This window comes from Pleurodeles waltl, chromosome 6, assembly GCF_031143425.1.
Source record: "Pleurodeles waltl isolate 20211129_DDA chromosome 6, aPleWal1.hap1.20221129, whole genome shotgun sequence".
NCBI classification, from domain to species: domain Eukaryota; kingdom Metazoa; phylum Chordata; class Amphibia; order Caudata; family Salamandridae; genus Pleurodeles; species Pleurodeles waltl.
Window position 1 is genome coordinate 1509812793 of NC_090445.1, and position 20073 is coordinate 1509832865.

Consider the following 20073-nt stretch of genomic DNA (forward strand, 5'->3'; position numbering starts at 1 on the left):
GAAAAAAAGTGCAAGAAATCTAAGCGGGACTTGTCTCCTTCTGGTCAATCACATTATCCTGAGAAAACGCAATGGTGGGACCATACATCTCGATCTTGTTCTCGAAGTTGATTGAGGTCTGGCCCTATCCCACAACTTGTTCTGGCACTATCTGAGTTTCCAAGAGTATCTCTGCAAGGCCATGCTATGTCTCTTCGGATCCTTGCTGACTCCCACTGAAGCACCTTTGGCCCCACTGAGCCAGGAGGCTCTCCTTCTGGAATATCATTGGTGGGTTCACTTTCTGTGCCAGTTGGACCCTTCAAGCGCATCAAGGAGCTGCCTCCGACTCCAGTTCTGACTCCACCTCTGGTGCCCCAGTCCACACCAGTTACCAGAACTGCAATGCAGATGTCGACTCCATCTACGCCAGAAGACGAGGTACTTATTGTACTGTCTGACTCCAAGTCAGCATCGGTCGTGCTTGCCCACTGTCCAGGTGCCATTACTTACTCTTGACCTGCCACCTCCTCAAGGGAGAATACATACCCTTCAATCCCTGTTTGCCAAGGATTCAGACAAGGAATAAGACACGGGTGTTGAGATTGGGAAGCCATACCACAAAGAGAATTATTATGATGACCTACAAGAAGCTAGCGGCCTTCAATACCTTCCATGACTCAGGGCTTCTCTCACATCTTAGTCCTGCCACTGTAGAAGAGTGCTTCTTACGCCATGGTGATGCATAGAATGGCCGAAGTCCTTGACCTCCATCTCCCCACCTTGGAGATCAAGACCAATGTTCTGACAGAAGCACCCATTGAGCCCCACTTGCCTTTCAATGAGGCACTTACAGATACCTTGTTGAGGGCTTGGACCAAACCTTGCTCTGGCTCCACAGTCAACCACCAGATTGCAAGATGCAAGCAGCCTGACACAGGTGACCATGCGTTTTTATTTCAGCACTCATCCCCTGAAACCTTGGTGGTTCAAATGCCTACAAACTGGACAAAACTAAACACTTTTCCAACTACTCCTTCTTATAGGGACTCAAAATGGTTGGAAGCTTTTGGAAAGAGAGTCTTCTCATCCATCAGCGTGGCTGTGAGATCAGCTTTCTTTTAGGGCACTATTCCCATGCCCTTCAGGATTCATGGCCCACATCCTCCTGGGTGTTCCAGAAGATCTCTGACCTGTCCTTGCCCAGGCTATACAGGAGAGACGTGACATGACCAACATCAAAATTCTTTGAGGCTTGTACACCACAGATTACTTCCAGACAGGTTGTTGCAACCAGTGTCTCCATTTGCCACCATGCTTGGCTGTGGTCAATTGTTTTTTCAGGCAAATTCCAGTCATCTCTCATGGACATGCCCTTTGACAGGACTCGCTTCTTTAGGGTCAAGGCAGATTCCACTCAAGAGTAGTTCAAGGAGAGTAGGACCATGGCACACTCCCTGGACTTCTCTGCCCCACTTTTCCAACCACAGTGGCCCTGTCAGTCGTTTCACAGGTATGGCCGAGGCATCAGTCATCCAACCTCAACAAGGTATCAGCAGTTTTTCAGTTGAGGCAGTGGTATCCATCACCCCCATGGTCAAGATCAATGGGTTGTCTAGTCCACTGTCCCCTTTCTGCCTGATTTACGAAACCCCTTTAGAGTGCCTTTAGGAGAGCGTAGCCACCCAGTTGCAGGCAGGATTAAATGTTTCTAGCTGGGTTGGCAGGCCTTAATGTCAGACAGGTGGGTCCTACAGATTGTTCAGAAGGGAAACCCCCTACCCTTCATTTCCACGCACCCCACCTTCCACTCTTCCACCATCCCCCCCAATGACTGAGGACCATATGTCCGCTCTCTGCATCTAGATAGAATCTTTGCCACAAAGAGTGTTACCGAAAGTAAGTAATTTGTTAATTAGGAATAAAATTTGTGTTCATACTTGTATTAATGAACCATATATGGCAGAAAAGGTGGCCCCTATTGTAGATGGCCTATGTATTAGGCATAGAAATTCAAACAGTATGCATTTGGCAATAGAGAGTTGTACAGTACTCTCAGGATACGGAAATGTGATTTGATCTACAAAGCATAATGTGGAGACTGAATGTTATTTGTATTTGTAAAGCGCACTTTCACCCTGCAAGGGTATCCCGGCACTGAGCCGGTGTATGTGCCCAGTCCTGCCTGTGGTAGGTTGGTTAATTGAAGTCTTCTGCTTATTGTGGAATTGAAAAAGAAAGGGAGGAGACTCTGATGTAGAGTGGGAGGCAGTTCCATTCGTTAGGAGCAGTGTAAGAAAATGCCCATCTTCCTGTGACAGTTCTGTGTATGCGTGGGATGTGTGTGAGTATTCCTGCTGAGTGGAGGTGTCTGGGTGATTAGTGGAAGGAGATGCGACTGTGCAGGTAGTTGGGGCTTAAGTTGTGTAGTGCCTTGAATGTGTTTGGGAGAAGTTTGAAATATGTGCCTGTGTGTATCAGGAGCTAGTGGACCTCTCTCTGTGATGGGAATTCTGTATGGGAGGTTGAGGATGAGCCTGGCTGCTGAGTTCTAAATGGTTTGTAGTCTTCAAATAAATTGCTTGGTCCTGGCATAGAGGGTGTTCCTGTGGTCCAATGAGCTGGTGATGAGGGCATGACTGTTTTTATAGTGTTGCTTTGGAGCCATTTGAAGATCTTTCTCAACCTCATCAGGATGTGGAAGCAGGATGTAGTAAAAACATTGACTTGTGCGGTCATTTACAGTTTGTTGTTATTCCGAGGTTCCTTGTGTGTGTGTGTGTGTGTGCGCGCGTGTGTGTGTCTTCCCCCCTTCACCCCCAGTTCGGCCGGCCACCAGTTGCAGTCCTGTAGTGAGGTGCTCTTGTGAAAGATCATTACTTCAGTCTTGTCAGTGTTCAGCTTGAGACAATTGGCTTTTATCCAGTTAGTGACTTTGGTCATGCAGGTTGTGAACTTGTTTCTTGTGTTGTGTCTTATCCGAGAGGGATAGTATGTGTTGCATGTGGTTGGCATAGGAGAGGTTGTTGATGGCATGTGCGCAGATGACATTGGCAAGCTGGATCATGTATGCTTTGACGAGGATGGGGCTGAGTGAGGATCCTTGAGGCACTCCACAGATGGTTTTGTGGCATTCCAAGGAGTAAGAGGCCAGACTGACAGCTTGTGTTCTCTCCGTTAGGAAAGAGCAGATCCACCAGAGAACGGATCCTTGGATGCCAATCTTGTGCATGCGTCTGATGAGGAAGGCGTGTGAGATAGTGTCAAATGCTGCAGAACAGTCCAGGAGAAGGAGCGCTGCAGTGTCTCTTCCGTCAAGGAACATGTGGATGTTGTCTATTGCAGCGAAAGGTTTAAACACTCCCTGCATAATTTTATTTTGTGATGTTACTACTATTGCAAGACATCACACAGACACCTATGCACTACAGTGCATGTATGTACCTGGAGCTTGGCAGCCTCATTGTGCGTTTGCGCTAGGTAAGAGACCAGGAGCGCCATATCTTAGCAGATGTGCCAGTCTCCTGTTCTCTCACACAGTGGAGCAACTGCTGCGCTACAATTCGTGACAAATTTGTAAACTGTATAAAGCAATAAAAGCATCCTGAAACAGAAATGCTCATTCTATACTTTAAATAGTGCCCATTCTGTAACAGTGGTGTAATGGTGCTGGAGGCACACTTATTTTGTACCTCGCATGTTTTTTTTCACCACAACACTGTGACAATTACCATTTAACTCCTTACATTTTTATCTTTTTTTAAATTTCACTTATTCTGTAATATAATGCATCACTGCACAGTGCACAAGCACCTCCATACTGCGCTTCATTTCTCTTATGTGAAATTACAGGTAATCATAATTGATAAAGACATTCATAAATATTAATAAACAACCAAACAAAAAGATTACAAATAGTAACATCACTGATTATATTACACAAAATAATCTAATGGGGTTTAGCCGCCTCATCTTAAAAAAACAGTAGACATTGATTGGAGAGTTTGCTAGATCATTTGTTAAATGTAGCAGGTATAAATCTCTTATGAATGATAAAACTGTGTTGTCTATTCAATGGTTTACGCGTATTTCTCTACATACTTGCACAGCTTAATCCATATTTTGTCCGAGCGGTCCGTCAGCCATGAATCCTGAAAGCTAATTTATCATCATAATTCAATATCAGATTTTAGTGATACAGACAATTGTTGTTGGAAGCCTTAGCTAGTAAATATGACTTAGGCATTCAGTCGCCCCAATTGAAACGGATTCACACGAAGAAGGATAGGAATCGTGCAGTGTGGCCTGGGACACGCAATTGTCCAACTGTAATGTGACTGATTTTATTGTAAATATCGGGATTGAAAATACCCAGATAAATTAAATGGAGCTTGTTTCCCATTAAATTAAATTATAGCATATTTTTCTGGGAAACCCAGAAAATACATTTATCTCTTTAATCAAAAATAGATGTTCTATTGGCTTTAATGTTGGTTGAGGAAATAAAAAGAATCTGCAAAACGTGTTCAGAAAATAAATATTCTTTCAATACATTTCTACTGTGTCCATGGCTGGGAATTGTTTTAATGCATGTCAGTTAGACATGCAGATTTTTCGTTAACAGAGAAATGAGAAGGTATTGAGTTTTTCAGCCTGATCCATTACAGTTTTTTTATTTATTTCATTTTTATGAAATGGGTAAAAGGCTTACTTAAGGCAAAAATAGGAATAATTTCTGAACTCGATCCCAGTGTTTCATGATATGAGTTGGGAGAGCAGTAACAACTTTCTGAAACTAGGTGCACTTTGGGACCTCCCTCAACATCAGAGTCCGGCTCTGATAACTTGTATCAGGAATATTGAAGTAGCTCCAGGTGACGTGTATGATTTTTGTGCTCACTAGGCAAAAAAAATAAATCAGTATTGTCCCGAAAATATGCAGTGGCACAGTGACACAGATTCACTAAGCCAGATATAGGACTTTAGTCGTAACAAGAACGAATAATGAAGACATGTTGACGCCATGCAGGTGACACTATAGCGGTTAGTAAATGTAATTGTTATTAGACCATCACAACCAGAAAACTGTGGAAAGAAATTAACCCATCATCTTTAAAGTAGTCCTATGCCCCCTCAATTTTAGCTCTTTTTATATAGTCCTTGAGTTACTAGCGTTCTCAAAAGAATACTTACAAATGTGTACAAGACAGGTTTGAATTGTTACAACGAGCGTCTCGTAGCTGGAATGTTTTTTCTTCTAGCTACTGTGGCTCTGGCTAGAACTTGAGATATATAAACCGTATGGCCTTACCAAACTACCACAAACACACACATTCTCCCACTACATGGTAATTATTTGGTAGCTACATATGGTAATTGTAGTCCAGTGCACAGACACTCAGAATACTGCACAAGTATGCTATGCACATGCTAAACTTTACATGTTCATTGTGTGCAACAACATGCAAAAGTATAATTGCAAACCCGAAGCACACTTTAGTGGTCAGTTTCAGCAAGCCGTAATGCCAGTAGAGGCCAGAAGCACACAAGCTTTCTTCTCACACTGAATTCATATTGTTGATAGTGTATGATTCTAAAGCATGTGTACCTCGAGTGCCTATGTTGTGCATTGGGCCACTTTGTATAGTATGACTAAGTTCTTCTTCCCTAGTGCAGGTTTTCCTTGACCTTCTTACCTTCAGCTAAGGTTCTCAATTCTAAATCCAAGCGGCCCTTTCCAGTTGCTGAACAATGCCGGCATTGTGGACCCAGGAAACAGTTTTGTTCTGCTTATTTCATTTTCCCCAAATGAAAACAAAAAAGTAAGTTGTCAGACATGTATAATTGTCTCTGCAGTGAATCAAACATTACACTCTTATTGCCACCTACTGAATGTGAACATCTAGTTTCAGCAAGGCCACAGAAATTATGTACAGGATGTGGTGATGACAAGCCTTTTCAAACCTGCCTTTTTCTTGTGCCTGATCAGTATGGCACATATAGAACTCAGTTTGTAGGCTGCAGGCTGAGGGATCCAACTCCAGTGAGATACCTACGATGGACGTGTGTGTGTATTAGCTGCACCTCACAGGTTCCAGTCCCAGGTTGTGAGTTGAGAGGGCTGATGGGCCTGCTGCTGAGAACCGGAGCAGATTTAGCCTTTTACCCTCTAGAGGGTGATAATATGATTGCAGTGGAGGTGGGAGATCACATTAACCATTGTTCAAAAGACAGATCAATTATTATCGTGCCCTATGTGATGAGAACGTTATGCCCCTGCATGTAAACTAAAGAACAAGGAGACGCATGGGAAAGGGACTGCCCTAGATCTGTTACTCTTAATGCTATGATATACCCGGTTTTCATAAATTTTACATAATTTTAAAGAGCCATTTCCAGAAAAATATATGACTTGTAATAAAATCTGAAGATTTATTAACCCAAGTGAGATTTGATTAAGTCGATTTCAAGTTCAAAATGTTAACAGCATACTTGGTTACCTATTGTGGCAGAGGTTTTCTGCTACTTCATGTGCAGTCAACCCCAAAACGTTGAGACCATGCTTGTCCACGGTTTGCACAGCCTTTAATTATGTGTTCCCAGCTGCCTTCAGTTTGGGCAGATATGGGACTGAGATTATGAGAGAAAAGGTAGCTTGCCCACAGTCATAAGGATTAAAGTATTAATTGAGATCATAACTTAGAATTCCTGGTTAAACAAGGGACCTTATAAGTGTTTAGCTAGAGCTATTGGTTTTGCCAATGTTTGTATGCTATGTTGTATAGTATTGTGTCTGCACACACTCCCTTAGCAACATATTACTAAGAAGCATGGCATCTTTTCCCTTAAAATATATGTATATGTATTGCATTGCCAATCCCCAGTTTGTTTGAAGTGAAAAGTGGTGGAAATATTTGTTTGGTGTGGGTTACAAACACCATAGTATGGCTTTTATCCTTTATCAAACCATTAACACGTTCTAAGATTGTATCTGACGAACACCTTTTTGCCTGAAACCGGCGCCAGGATGGAGTAACGTGGCATAGGAAAGAAGGATAGTTTCAGGCGCTTTTATCAAAGCGGTCTGCCTGACTAAACGAGGCGATATATTAGCATCTGTAAAGCTTATCAGGGATACAAGCAGCATTTGTGGTCTTTGTAAACACATAACAATTGAGTAAAGTACCATAAAACACAGGATGTTCAACCACCCTTTTATCCTAAACACTGCTGCCCTGGAATTAAAGTCCAACCTTTAGCACTTTTACATTTCTCACAGAAAAAATACTTTTTGTTCTCAAGAGGCGCCAGGATGGAGTAACACGTGGCCTAGAAAGGATACATATTTGCACCTTAACAACCAAACATAATGCTGAAAAAAGGGAAGTGCAGCAGCAGCTGGCATGAGTCAGATGCTGCGCCGAGTATGTAAATGAAAACATACACTGTAAGAGTGCCCATTTTCTTTATTGAAAACTTTGCAGATTTTTGTTTGTATGTAATCCTTCCTACTTAACGAAAAATACACATATACAGCATGTGTTTTTTAATTATATACTGGCATGATTTGCAATGGTGAAATGATTTTAATTTAGCTATTCTGGTTCGCTAATTAGAAGTGTTTGTATTTGGATTTTGTAGCCAGTTTTGAGTCTTAGTCCGACCGTGGTTAGGCAGATAAGGTCTGTTGCATGGGCCTACTCAGAATGCCAGCAGTGCCAGGAAAGCTGCCACCATCCACCTGGAATAACAATGCCAAAAAACGGACTGGTTGAGCAAAGGCCGCCCCCGATGTGGGCAAGAAGGGCCTTGCCATAACGGGCGCCTTGGACCCAGAGGGGACTAGTTGTACCGTTCTTTGGGGGAATTTTGCACCTTCACCTTGGGACGCCACCCCCCCCAGGCAACAAGCTGGGGAGAGGGAGGGCGCGACGGACACCAAAGAAGCCAATGGGGGGGGGTTTAAGTCATTCAAATCCCCCAATGAGGAGGCAGGGGGACATCTGCAGGGGGCCAGGGAGGCACCATTGAGAGCGCGCTGTCCTTTTGAGGAGCAGACAGACGACCCGAGACAGAGCGCAAGAGTGAGTGGAAAAAGGATACCTGGCAGGAGACCTTTGTTCTGTTTTTCATTGATTTTTTCGGCGTGGTCAACCGCCCTGATGGGCGATGCGACACCACGCCATTTGTGGGCCAGGTTTGCCTGCCCTTTGCCGTGATTTTGCAGCAGAACTTTGTCCGAGGAAACTTAGGCCAACCGAGTAGCACCAATCCTCAGTGGTTGTTTCCTGTGCCCCCCCCACCCCTTCTTGGTTTGCATAAATTGTGGAAGGCGCTGTGTGGAGGACCCCCAACCCCCCCAAACTTGCAAAAAGTCACCGGAGCAACAAGCTCACCGGATTTGCGGGCCGTGGATCGCTCTTTGGCCCGTAATGTTTGCCCTGAAAGGATAGCCACATGGAGGTCAGCCCGAGCGGCAACGCAATTCCACGGAGCACCTTACCTTGCTGGTGAGCCGGCACAGATGTGCGGCAATCGTTGGTGATGCCCTGGAAGGAGAGCCACGCAGATGACCGCCTGAGCGGCGACGCAACTCTGCGGAGCGCTTACCAGCTGGTGTGCCCACATAGAAGCGTTTGGAATTGCTGGAGACGCCCATATTTCACTGCCCCACGTGGAGGACCCCCTGGCTCCGGCGACACCGACTCCACGGGGGAAGTCCGGACATCAGCAGCACGGAGTTATTTGGGGGGCGGGCCCAGAGTTTCTAAATGAATTGAACAGGCACACGCTTAAAGGGAGGAACAGTTTGTTTTAATCACAAACTTGGGGGACGTGGCCATTGACGGCCCCCATTTTTTTGCCTTCTTAAAGGGACCAGCTCATTTTTCTATCATTAATTTCGTTTTTTAGCACGTTTGTGAAGCGGGGAAATTTAAGGGCCATGTTTTTGTTTAAATTAAAAAAAAAATTATATAAAGAAATATATATTGTGCTAATACCGACATAGACATATAGAACAGTTAATTTGATTCCATATTACCTATAAGGAAATGAGTACAGAGCACGATATGGAAGTAAAAGAGATTGGAGAGCAACATAACGAGCTGGAAAGGATGTTGGCACACATGAGGGCAGAGGCACTGAAGTGTGGCAAGGACTCGCTGCGCAAAAAAATGGAGGAGAATGTCTCAGCAGGGGAAGTTGCTCCAACAGCTGGACAGGGTTCATTATTGGATGACGTAGGGGGCCCAAGCGCCGAGATTGAACTCACGTAAAAACCAAGAAAGCGACAGAAAACAGCCGGCAGGCCAACAAGAAAGGCTACAAAGAAGTCAGGGGCTCCCAACTGCCACCCACTACACCAGCGACGGCAGAAGCTCTCGGGAGCAGCAGCATGGTGTAGCCGGCTGATGGTGAGCATATAAGCGCAATAATCAAAGAGTGCTTTGTCTGTTGCACCATTGCAATTTCAGGGCAGCCGCGCAGGGCAGATTCAAGAACACACAGGGGAAGGGGGAAAACAGGTGAGCCTTAACAGGGGAGAAGGCCTGGAAGCAGAGAAAGTTAGGCGCAAGCAGGCATCCGCGAGAGACCCCATGCCGGCCTGGGGGCAAGTAGGCAGAGAAACGGATCTGCCTATAATAGTAGGACAGGCACCTGAGGCATACACAAGACCCTTTTTAGGGCCCCCCACAATTACTACAGAGTCAGCCGGTTTGGCAAACCCTATCCTGCTAGCAGTAAAAGAAAGAATATGGAGAAAGGAGTTCAAAGATATATTCTCCCTCCTCGAAATTCAGTTTGAAAGTTTAGACCTCACCGTGTGCGATAAAAAAGACGAAGATAGACGGGAGAGAAAGAGTCAGGAAGGAAAGAAATTTTGAAAATTGGTTGGATGCTTTCAGGATCATGGCTTGTGTAATAGTAGAAAAGTTCCCACGCTGCGCAGCAGACCTCTGTTTATATGAGTCCAAAATTCATGAGGCACACCAGCAATTCCCTGGGGACGCATGGTTAGAATACGATAAGAGTTTCAGGTGGTTAAAAATACAGGCCCACCCAGAGATGGAGTGGAATGAGGAGGACGTGTTGTATTACATACATAAGATGCTGGTAGCCAAAGAGGTCAGATCTTGGGCTAGGAGGGGGAAGCAGCTTTTTCGGAACACGTACTACAAAGGAAAGCACAAGAATCTCAAGACATTCCACAGATTCAAACCATGGCAGAGTGGGAAAAGTCAGGGGGACAAGAGGTCACAGGCAATCTGTTGAAAATACAAGACAGATGAGTGCACATGGGGACAGGGTTGTAAGTTCAGGCACAGTTGTTCATCATGTGGTGGAGACCACCTAGCAGCAGCATGCAGAAATAGCAAACACCGAGCAGACAAAAAAGAAAGGAAGAAAAAACATTTACAGAAATTTACCGCTGCAGCGGGGAGCCTGAGGTTGGGGGATCCCCAATCACACACAGATGCTGAGAAATTTAGCCAATGATTATTACAACAAAAAAGAGGCACAACTATTAGTAAAAGGTTTTGAAGATGTTTCAAGATTTCATTTAGAGGCCAGGTAGCGGGGAGTATCAGCAGAAATTTAAAATCAGCGCTGAAGCACCCAGAGTTGGTTCACCAAAAAATAGAAAAAGAGTTGAGGCTAGGACACATCGAAGGCCCTTTGCCTCCCCCCAACCCCCAATGCTTAATAATTTCCCCGCTAGGCGTGGTGCCAAAGAAGGAAGCAGAACAATATAGACTCATGCACCACTTATCATTCCCAGACGGTGCGTCGGTAAATTATGGTATCCCCCTGAATCATATTCTGTGGGGTACGCCACTATAGACAACGCCATTGATATGCTGAAGTCAGCTGGCAGAGGGGCGTTAATGGCAAAGGCAGACATAGAGTCAGCTTTCTACTTACTACCAGTACATCCAGACAGTTTTCACCTATTAGGTTTTCAGCACAAGTGTGATGTGTATGTTGACAAAGCCATGGGCTGTTCCATCTTGTGCACATATTTCAAACAATTCAGTACATTTTTGGAAAGGGCTCTACATAAGACACATCCATCCGGGGGAAAGATGCACTACCTAGATGATTTCTTATTTGTGGGTAAAGCAGGCACAGGCGAATGCGCTAGCCTACTGAGGCCCTTGCAAAACCTGGCAAAAGAGCTAGGTGTTCTATTGGCAGAAGAAAAGACAGTCGGTTCAGAGACAGCACTGGTTTTTCTGGGAATTGAGCTAGATTAAATCACAGGGACATCTAGAATTCCGGGGAGCAAGGTGTCAGAGCTAAGGGAGGGGATCAGGTCCCTGTTGGGGAAGCAGAAAGCAACCCTTGGGGAAATACAAAGTATGGTGGGCAAACTTAATTTTGCAACCAGGGTTATCCCAGCCGGAAGAGTTTTTGCAAGGCGTCTGACCATATTGACATCAGGTTTGCGCGAGAAACACCACCACGTCAAGCTAGGAGCCGGGGTAAATAGCGACTTGGCCATGTGGGACTCCTTTCTGGCAAATTGTAACGGCCTACTTATTTGGAGAGAGGGCTGTATATCAGCCAATGAGATAGCACTGTTCACGGACGTCGCAGGCGGTTGTGGTTTTTGGGCGCCGTTGGGCAGAGAGTGGTGTGCAGGCAAATGGCCAGACAGGTGGCACAACTGGGAATCAGTAGGAACATCACATTTTTTGAGTTGTTTCCCATAGTGGTAGCTCTGACAGTCTGGAAAGAGAGTTACAGAACATGAAACTGACAATGTGGTCAGACAATCTGAGAGTGGTCTTAGCCATAAACAAAGGATCAGCATCATGCCCGGATTCACTGAGGCTTGTGAGGCGATTGGTTAGCCTTCAACTCAAGGAGAACCTGGACCTCAGGGCAAGACATGTCCAGGGCATTAAAAATTCACGTGCAGATGCTCTCTCTCATTCCCAGATGGACAGATTCAGGAAGCTAGCACCGGAAGCGAGACGAGTGATGACTCCTTTTCCGAAAGATGTGTGGGAGCTGGCGGAGCGGACTTGTCAATATTAGTTCACAATGCGTTCAAGCCAGAGACGCATAAGAGATGCTCCAAATACGCCAGCTCACTGATGGAAATAGGGGGGTAACGTCGCTTAGGGATCCAGTGGCCACGAGACCTGCAGTGGAACACTTCATCAAATGGGCCTACAAACAGGGGAAGACGAAGTCCTGGGCTCAGGCCCACCTGGCAGCGGTGGCCCATTTTTCAAAAATACAGACGGGCATAGACCCCACAGCCTCACTCTACATTAGAACAGCCATGAGGGGCCAAGACAGGACAACAGGCACCCATAGATTTCACAAAGCTGACAGTGCTGTTAGATGCTTTGGAAACAGTGGCAGAAAACCTGTATGAGTTAGGACTATTCAGAGCAGCTTTCACTACAGCTTTCTTTGGGGCTTTTCGTGTATGCGAGATAGTAGCCACAGCTAAGAAAATGGGTGGGGACATTTGCCTTCAGGCTGAAGATTGCAGACTGGAGACAGACAGGGTGCAGCTACTACTAAGGAAATCAAAAACAGACCAGCAAGACGGGGGCACTTTGATTCAGCTCAGCTGCATAAAGCAGGCAAAGTACTATCCTGTCTGCAGCCTAAAAGACTACCTGACGACATGCCCTACCTCGACGGGCCCCTTATTTATGCACAGCAGTGGGGACTGATTGAGCAAATACAGTTCTTGGCAGTCATACGCAAATCATTAAGGCAGGGAGGCATGAAACCAGCGTTTTTTTGGTCACATTCCTTTCGCATAGGTGCGGCCACAAAGGCAGCAGATTTTGGGTTGGAAGAGAGCGCCATCAAAGCAGTGGGCAGGTGGCACTCAAAAGCATACAAAAGTTATGAACGCTTGCATTTAATATAAACGGACCACGTGCCTCCCTCCCCGTTCTTTTGATGAAAGTTGTCTCTGATTATATTGACAGGTGTGCCACCCAGGACAGTGTGGGTGGTTGGGCACTCCTTTATTCATAGGATGCAGGCTTGGTGGATTCCTAACGTCAGGAAGGTGAGAAGCAACCTAACGACGACGCACATCGGATGGTGGGGTTACCCTGGCTTGAGGTGGGCCCAGCTCTTAGACTGTATGGGGGCTACTGGAGACAGCGCAGAGACAGCCAGACATAATAATCGTACACCTTTGGCGTTATGACTTGGCCCCAGTGGGGAGAAAGGTCCTGCTGAATGCGATGGATGGAAATAACAAGTCTTTTTGGCAGCACCACCATCATATGGTCAGAATTAATCCCCAGGATCAAATGGCGAGGGGCCATATCGAGCAGGGTGGTAGACAACTCCAGGAGAAAGTTGAACATTGCGGTCTGCAAGTGAACATTTTAAAACCCCTGGCAAACAGTTTGGGAAACATTAAGGTAATTAACCTTATGCCAGTTTAAACAAATTGAACAAAAAAATCTGGCTTGTCTTTAGTCTCACAGCACTAGAGTGTGTATGTCTGGGACTCTACATTTATCTCAGAACTGGGAGCCCAGACTACCAATCAAAGATAATAAAAGAGGAAGATGAAATCAAGATCAAATGGGAGGTTGTTGCTAAGAACCAGTTAAATAAGGAAGAGATGGAGAAGGTGGGACAATTCCTAAAATCAGACAAAATGGGTCCACCAAGACTATCGGAAGGTATTGGGTACCGTACCCAGGGAATTGTCTCTGCAGACAGGAGAGAAACAGAAGAGGCACTGTCAAGTGATTGAACAAGCAGCACCCACCCACCTTGGCGAACTCTTCTGGTGCAATGGTGAGGGATGAGCTGGGACCAGAACCCTTGCAAAGTTGTGCAAGGCAATTTCCCACTTTGTCCTTGTCTTAAAATGGTTTTGAAATTGAGGAAAAGCCAAACTAGTGATCTGGGTTATCCCTAAGTGTCAAGTACACCTAGAATCTTCAGAATATTTGGGGTGTAAATTGCACAAACAAAATGTAAACATTTTAAAATGTAATTAGTGCTTCTTTAACATATGGCACTGTTTTCCCCTTTATATACACTTAGACCTCAGATTGAACTGGGAACCAGTTACCTTTCAATACCTAGTGATTAGTATCTACCATTCTCCCACTGATTTGCAGGATGGAAATCTTGGCAGAGCGTCATGGTCCCGCCAAGCCCAGTTTAATTTTTGGTCTTCTCTTCTGTTTTCTGTAGTTGACCACGTGGCACTAGTGAGGATGGTGTGTTACCCAGATGATGGTATTATTTTGAAAACCTTGCCCCGCTCGGCCATCTTTCCTTCTTCAGACATGCCACACATCTGATTAGGTCGCTGTCAGGTAGCTCTTACCACTCTAAAGCTACCCATGACTGTGGGTGGATTAAGTCTTCTAGACTTAGAACGCTACTGTTCAGCTGCCCAGGTCCAGTGGGTGGCTCGCCGGCTTTCTGCCCGCCCCCCCTGCATGAGATGAGGTTTATCCGTAAAGACCTTTAAGGAGGGCTTACTGCGCTGCTCACTGTTTCCTGCTGACCATTCTACGGATTACAATCCTGCACTATCTTTTCTAAGCCTTCCCACTCGCACAGTATGGCTGTGCCCAGAGCAACTCCATCAGTGGCATGTTGCAGGTGTCATAAAATTGGGGGATATGTTTCTGGACTGCAAGCTACTAAATTTCCAAACCCTTGTGGCAGACTACCATCTTCACCCCGGTCAACTCCTTGATACAACCACCTTAAACAATCATTAAATGCCCTATTTCATGTCTGCCATCTAGCACTCACCCTACATGAGGTGTGACAGAAGCTCTACATCATAGCGGCTGGTGGCAAACTGATGGGCCTACAGACCTTTCCTGCAACATTGAGACCACTCCAGATCTTCTCGTCATACTACCTGGGTGATTGATGTGGCCAAACCTCTGCAAGATATAGACTGGACTATAATACTGGACTTTCCCCACAAAATATCCCACGGCTGGCACTTTAAGTACATTCATAGAGCTTCCTTGGAAATACATTCTGCCAGTTGCTTGCCATTGGCTTTTTGGTTTGTAACTCACATTTCGTTGCTTTCAATTTGCTGGCTTTATTTGTTTTAGGCTATGCAGCCTGAGTTCGTCTCTTCTCTTGCCCAAACCTTATTTACAGTATCCTTTGAGTGCTCCCTTTCTGTAAACAGGACTGTAAATCTTGTTCTTATCTCATCACACTTTCTATGCATTCAGAGAACAAGGTCAAATGTCTGGCTATGTCTTCGGTGGAAACTTTACTTTTCTTTCTCTGACTTCAAAGTGAGCGGATTTACACAACAATCTTGCTGGATACTGGGGTTAGTAAATAGTTTTTTCCTTCACATGACAATATTTAAATAAACTTCACAACATATCAGAATTAGGAGTACAAATGAAGCACATTTTTGTTAATTCTGAACTTTGCTGGAGACAAATACCTTTGTATGATTTAAACAACTCTTTGCATTAGGTGAGGCAATTTCCACACATCATCGTCTGTGCACTGAATAGTTTTATTTGAAAAACTTCACAACATATCAGAATTAGGAGTACAAATGAAGCAAATTTTTGTTAATTCTGAACTTTGCTGGAGACAAATACCTTTGTATGATTTAAACAACTCTTTCCATTAGGTGAGGCAATTTCCACACATCATCGTCTGTGCACTGAATAGTTTTATTTGAAAAACTGTATGTCTGTGCAATGTAATGGTCATTTCAATCAAATACGTGTTGTCTGTAATGGTAGTGTGTTACCAAACCATACATACTCCACTCCACTCTGCTCTGCACCATTCCACACCACTGCACCGTACTCTGCATCACTCCACTTTACACCACTCCATGCCAGTGGATTGTGGGACACTGCACTTTTCTCCACTCTGAACCACTCCACTCTATGCCACTGCACTGTATGCTACTTCACAGTATGACTCTCTACTCTACTCTGTACCAGTCTACTCTATGCCAATGCACTTTACTCCTCTCTACACCACTGCGCTCTGCGCCTCTGCACGCTATACCACTCCAGTCTAGGCAACACCAATCTACTCTGCACAACTCCACTCTATGCCACTCTGCAACACTGCACTGTACGCCACTGCACTCTATGCTAGTGCACTTTACTTTGTAACACTCAACTCTAAGCCCCTCCACTCTACATGAATACACTGTATGTCACTCTAATCTACTCTATGCCACTGCACTCTATACCACTTTACTCTATGCATCACACTCTATGCAGCTCCACTCTACCCTGCACATCTCCACTCTACGCCACTTCACTGTACTGTGAAACAATCTCCTTTATGCCACTGCACCACGCGCCACTGCATTATATGTCACTGCACTCTTCCCTACACCTCTCCACTCAATGCCACTGCACTCTACTCTGAAACAATCTATTCTATGCCACTGCACTCTACGTCACTCTGCCCGACTGCACTCTAAACCACTGCACTCTATTTCAGTGCACTCTACGCCAATGCACTCTAAACAACTGCACTATATGCCACTGCACACTGAGACTCTACTTCACTGCACTTTATAGCACTATAGTCTGCTCTGCACTGCACCACGCTACACTACTCCATTCGGCACCACTCTACACCACTTCACTTTATGCCACTCGAGTCTACTCTGCACTCTGCCACTCACCACTCTACACTACTGCACTCTCTGCCACTGTATTTTATGCCACTCTGCTCCACTGCACCTTATGACACACTACTCTGCCCCATGCCACTCTATGCCTCTGCACTCTACACTAATGCACTCTAAACAGCTGCACTGTATGCCACTGCCCTTTACTCTGCACCACTGTACTCTACACCACTGCTCTCTGTACCACTCTATGCCACTCTACACCACTGCACCAACACTCTACTCTGCAACATTGCACCCTCCACCACTCTACTCTCCACCACTCTACTCTGTATTACTGCATTCTACGCCACTGCACTCTATGCCACTGCACTCTACAGCACTATACTCTACACTGCACCACTCTATGCCACACAAGTCTACTCTGCACTTTATGCCACTGCACCACCCTGCACTACTGCACTCTCTGCACTTTATTGTATCACATTCTAGTCCACTGTACTCTATTCCACTCTACTCTGCCCCATGCCACTCTATATCACTAAACTTTATGCCCATGCCCTCTAAACAACTACACTGTACCCCACTGCACTCTACTCCGCACCACTGCACTCAACGCCACTGCTTCTATGCCACTCTACTCCACTATGCCCCTAACTTTTAGCCATGCTGAACAGCAGCCACTCTGGTGTATAACATGGCTAAAACACATTGGCAAAGCCAATAACTCTTGAGTAGAGGAGACCTATAGGCTGTGTTAATGTTTGTTAGTACTGTGAGGTACCGAGCTCCCTGAAAGAACTGTGAATATGTAAGTCCTTATTTTATTATAAACATGCATTAAACACAACAAAATATAGGCTGCTACAAAATGCGCAAATACATTTCAGTTAAATAAAAAGTCCTTCTAAAATACAGATTTAAATAATATAAAGTTTATACCCAGTGCTAACAAGTTTTTTTTATAACAGTCCAATAAAACCACACACTCCACAGCTCATCTTGGAACACCCTTACAGTACCTCTCCAAAAGAAAATGTCTTTGTCATCAGAAAGCCTCGAGTGACTCCTTTGATTAAAGTCAATGCATGTTTCCAAGCCCCTTTACATTTTCAGATTTACCAGTTGTGCACATTTGCGTTCCTTTAGGGAAGGAGACACCCTGGCAAAAAGGCCTTTTCTTATCTGTCTGCCCCACCCTCCCTCACAGAATAGGAGACTCCCTGCCTTTCAGTCCAGCTGGGGAAACTGATCTGTCCTAATTGCATTTTTTCCTTTAGATGAAAGGCTAAAATTATGGACAAATGCTGTCCATTAAACCTATCATCACAGACAACGGACGGCATGGTGAAATTACAAGCAGTCTGTGAAAATTACAGACGGGTAGTCACCATAAGTCAGTTGTGTGAAAATGCACAACATTCCAAAAACAGGAACAAATCAGGCTTTACAAATGTAAATAGACTGAAAGGGGGGGGAGTGGAGTCAAGATGGCAACCAGCTCAGTTGCATAAGAAGGAGCTCCGTGTGGGCCCTGGGTTTCACCCTGCTTTGGTCCATGAACCAGAGCGTATTAAGCTGCATACTGACAGCCCGAGGGAGGGTCACACAAGGCTGAAGGCAGAGGTACTGCGATCGCTCCCTGATGCTATTGCGGTACAGAGGAACGGCTCATATGCGGTCGCGCAGCAGGGCAGTGGTGGCTCTGGAGAGGCATTGGAGCATCGTGACGGCGGAGAACGGCGCTCCTGGAACTTCCTCGACCAGGAGAACAAGCGGACTGAGTGTGAGGAGTGGAGAGTCTTCCAGGGGTGGAGAGCATGTGGAGGCCCCTGCCAGCCCCCTGCACCCGAGGAGAACGCTGAACGGCATAACCCAGAGATTTATACCCCCTGATTCTGGCATCGGGCCTGGGTTCTGGGGGAATGGAACTACCCTCCAAGGCCATAGGCGCACTACAGGCCTGGTAGTGCATTGGGGGCCCGGCACAAACATGGGTGATGTCGGTGCTGCAGGGCAGACGTTCGCCACTGCTGCGAGAGGGGGCTGCCTTCCCCTGCTGATGGGCGAGGAGGGAGTGCTGGTTGGGAGTGCCCCCATGCCATCTACGGCGAGAACACTGACTGCTGGAGGTTGAAAGCGGAGTCCGGAGGACCCCAATACCGGCCTCCTATCCCCCCCACCCTCTGCTGCTAGAACCTGCTTGCCGCTCCTGTGGGATCTGGCCTGGACCTACCTGCTACCCACTGCTTTGCTGAGACTTGGCTGTGGGGCAGAGCGAATGCCTGTTTTCCTGCTGGCCTCCCCGGTGGAACGCATACCTGCTAATAGAATTGGGCAGTGACAAAAAGGGGGCGCTCTTCCTGGTCATGGCAGAGGGCCCTGGGGCCTGGCCAGGGTCTCTGGTTGAGCCCCGGGGCACCATGGCAGAGAGGTGGTTGCGGTTGTCTCATCCTTGACTGCGACCCATGGCAGTTCTGCTGACGAGAGCGTGACCCATAGCTTGGGGAGCTCCCGAACCGCTCGCTGGTCACCTGACACTGGCGCAGCGGTTCACTTTAGTGCCAGGTAGAGCCGAAGACCTGCGATACTGATATTGGACTACACCACACCACTACCTGGATTGAGGGCCCTGCACCTTGCAGGGCGGCACCTCTTGGGACTGGCTGTGACCTTCTGAGTGGCTGTTTTCTCTTGGGTTCTGCCTCCCCAGAGAGTTTTGGGGCCTGGCTGCGGGAGTGTTGCCCAGGAGAGATCTCTTGTGAGTCAAGATGACTGGATTTCTCCTCTGGTGGCATTTGGGGTTCATGTACAGATCCCTAGCCACCATGGAGGGCTATAAGTATCTGCTGATGCCCCCCCTCGCAATATTTGGTCTTCAACCCTCTGAGGTGATTATCACTTTTCTTGTGTCCAGTAGTGGTGTGCGCTGCCAGGTTCCGAAACTTGTCTGACTCAGTGCGCGTCCTGCCTTTCACTCTATTGCCATGATGGGGAAGCCCATAATGAATAAAACTCAATTTCAGGGCCCGGTGCTGCTTGGTCCCCTTGATCCCATGGCTGAGCCTTCATTTAACTTGAAACCACTCTTCGGGTGCACTCCGCCCATTTCGATAAGGTCCTCCAAGCTATCCTGGACACAAAGATCTCCCTGGAATCCAGGATTGACGCAATATCCATACAGATAATGTTGCTCAGGGTAGACCCCGGAAACCTGGCAGAGTGCATTGAAGGGGCAGAATCTTCGCTCACCTCCCTTCGCCCTATGGTTCAGGAACTGCAGACACAGATGACGCAACTCCAAGCGGAAGTGGCTTCCCTTCACAAGTGCAATAATATAAGACTGCTAAGCTTTCTCGAGGGAGCGGAGGGCCCCAGTATGGAGCTGTTCATTGAAAAGTGGCTGATTGACAATGTGCTGGCAGGTAACCCTTCGAAGTTCTTTTCAGTGGAGAAGGCCCACAGGGTACCTGGGAGGCCGCCCAGGCCAG

At 46.2% G+C, this 20073-nt stretch overlaps 1 protein-coding gene across 2 annotated transcripts in view; it reads left to right on the top strand.

The window, feature by feature from the left end:
• CFAP74 (cilia and flagella associated protein 74) overlaps positions 1-20073 on the top strand; it is a 978701-nt gene that overhangs the window by 634825 nt on the left and 323803 nt on the right. For both annotated transcript variants that reach the window (XM_069241006.1, XM_069241005.1), the window contains exon 33: positions 5682-5801. In XM_069241006.1, the coding sequence (XP_069097107.1) occupies positions 5682-5801 (120 nt within the window). The remainder of the gene's footprint in view (positions 1-5681; positions 5802-20073) is intronic.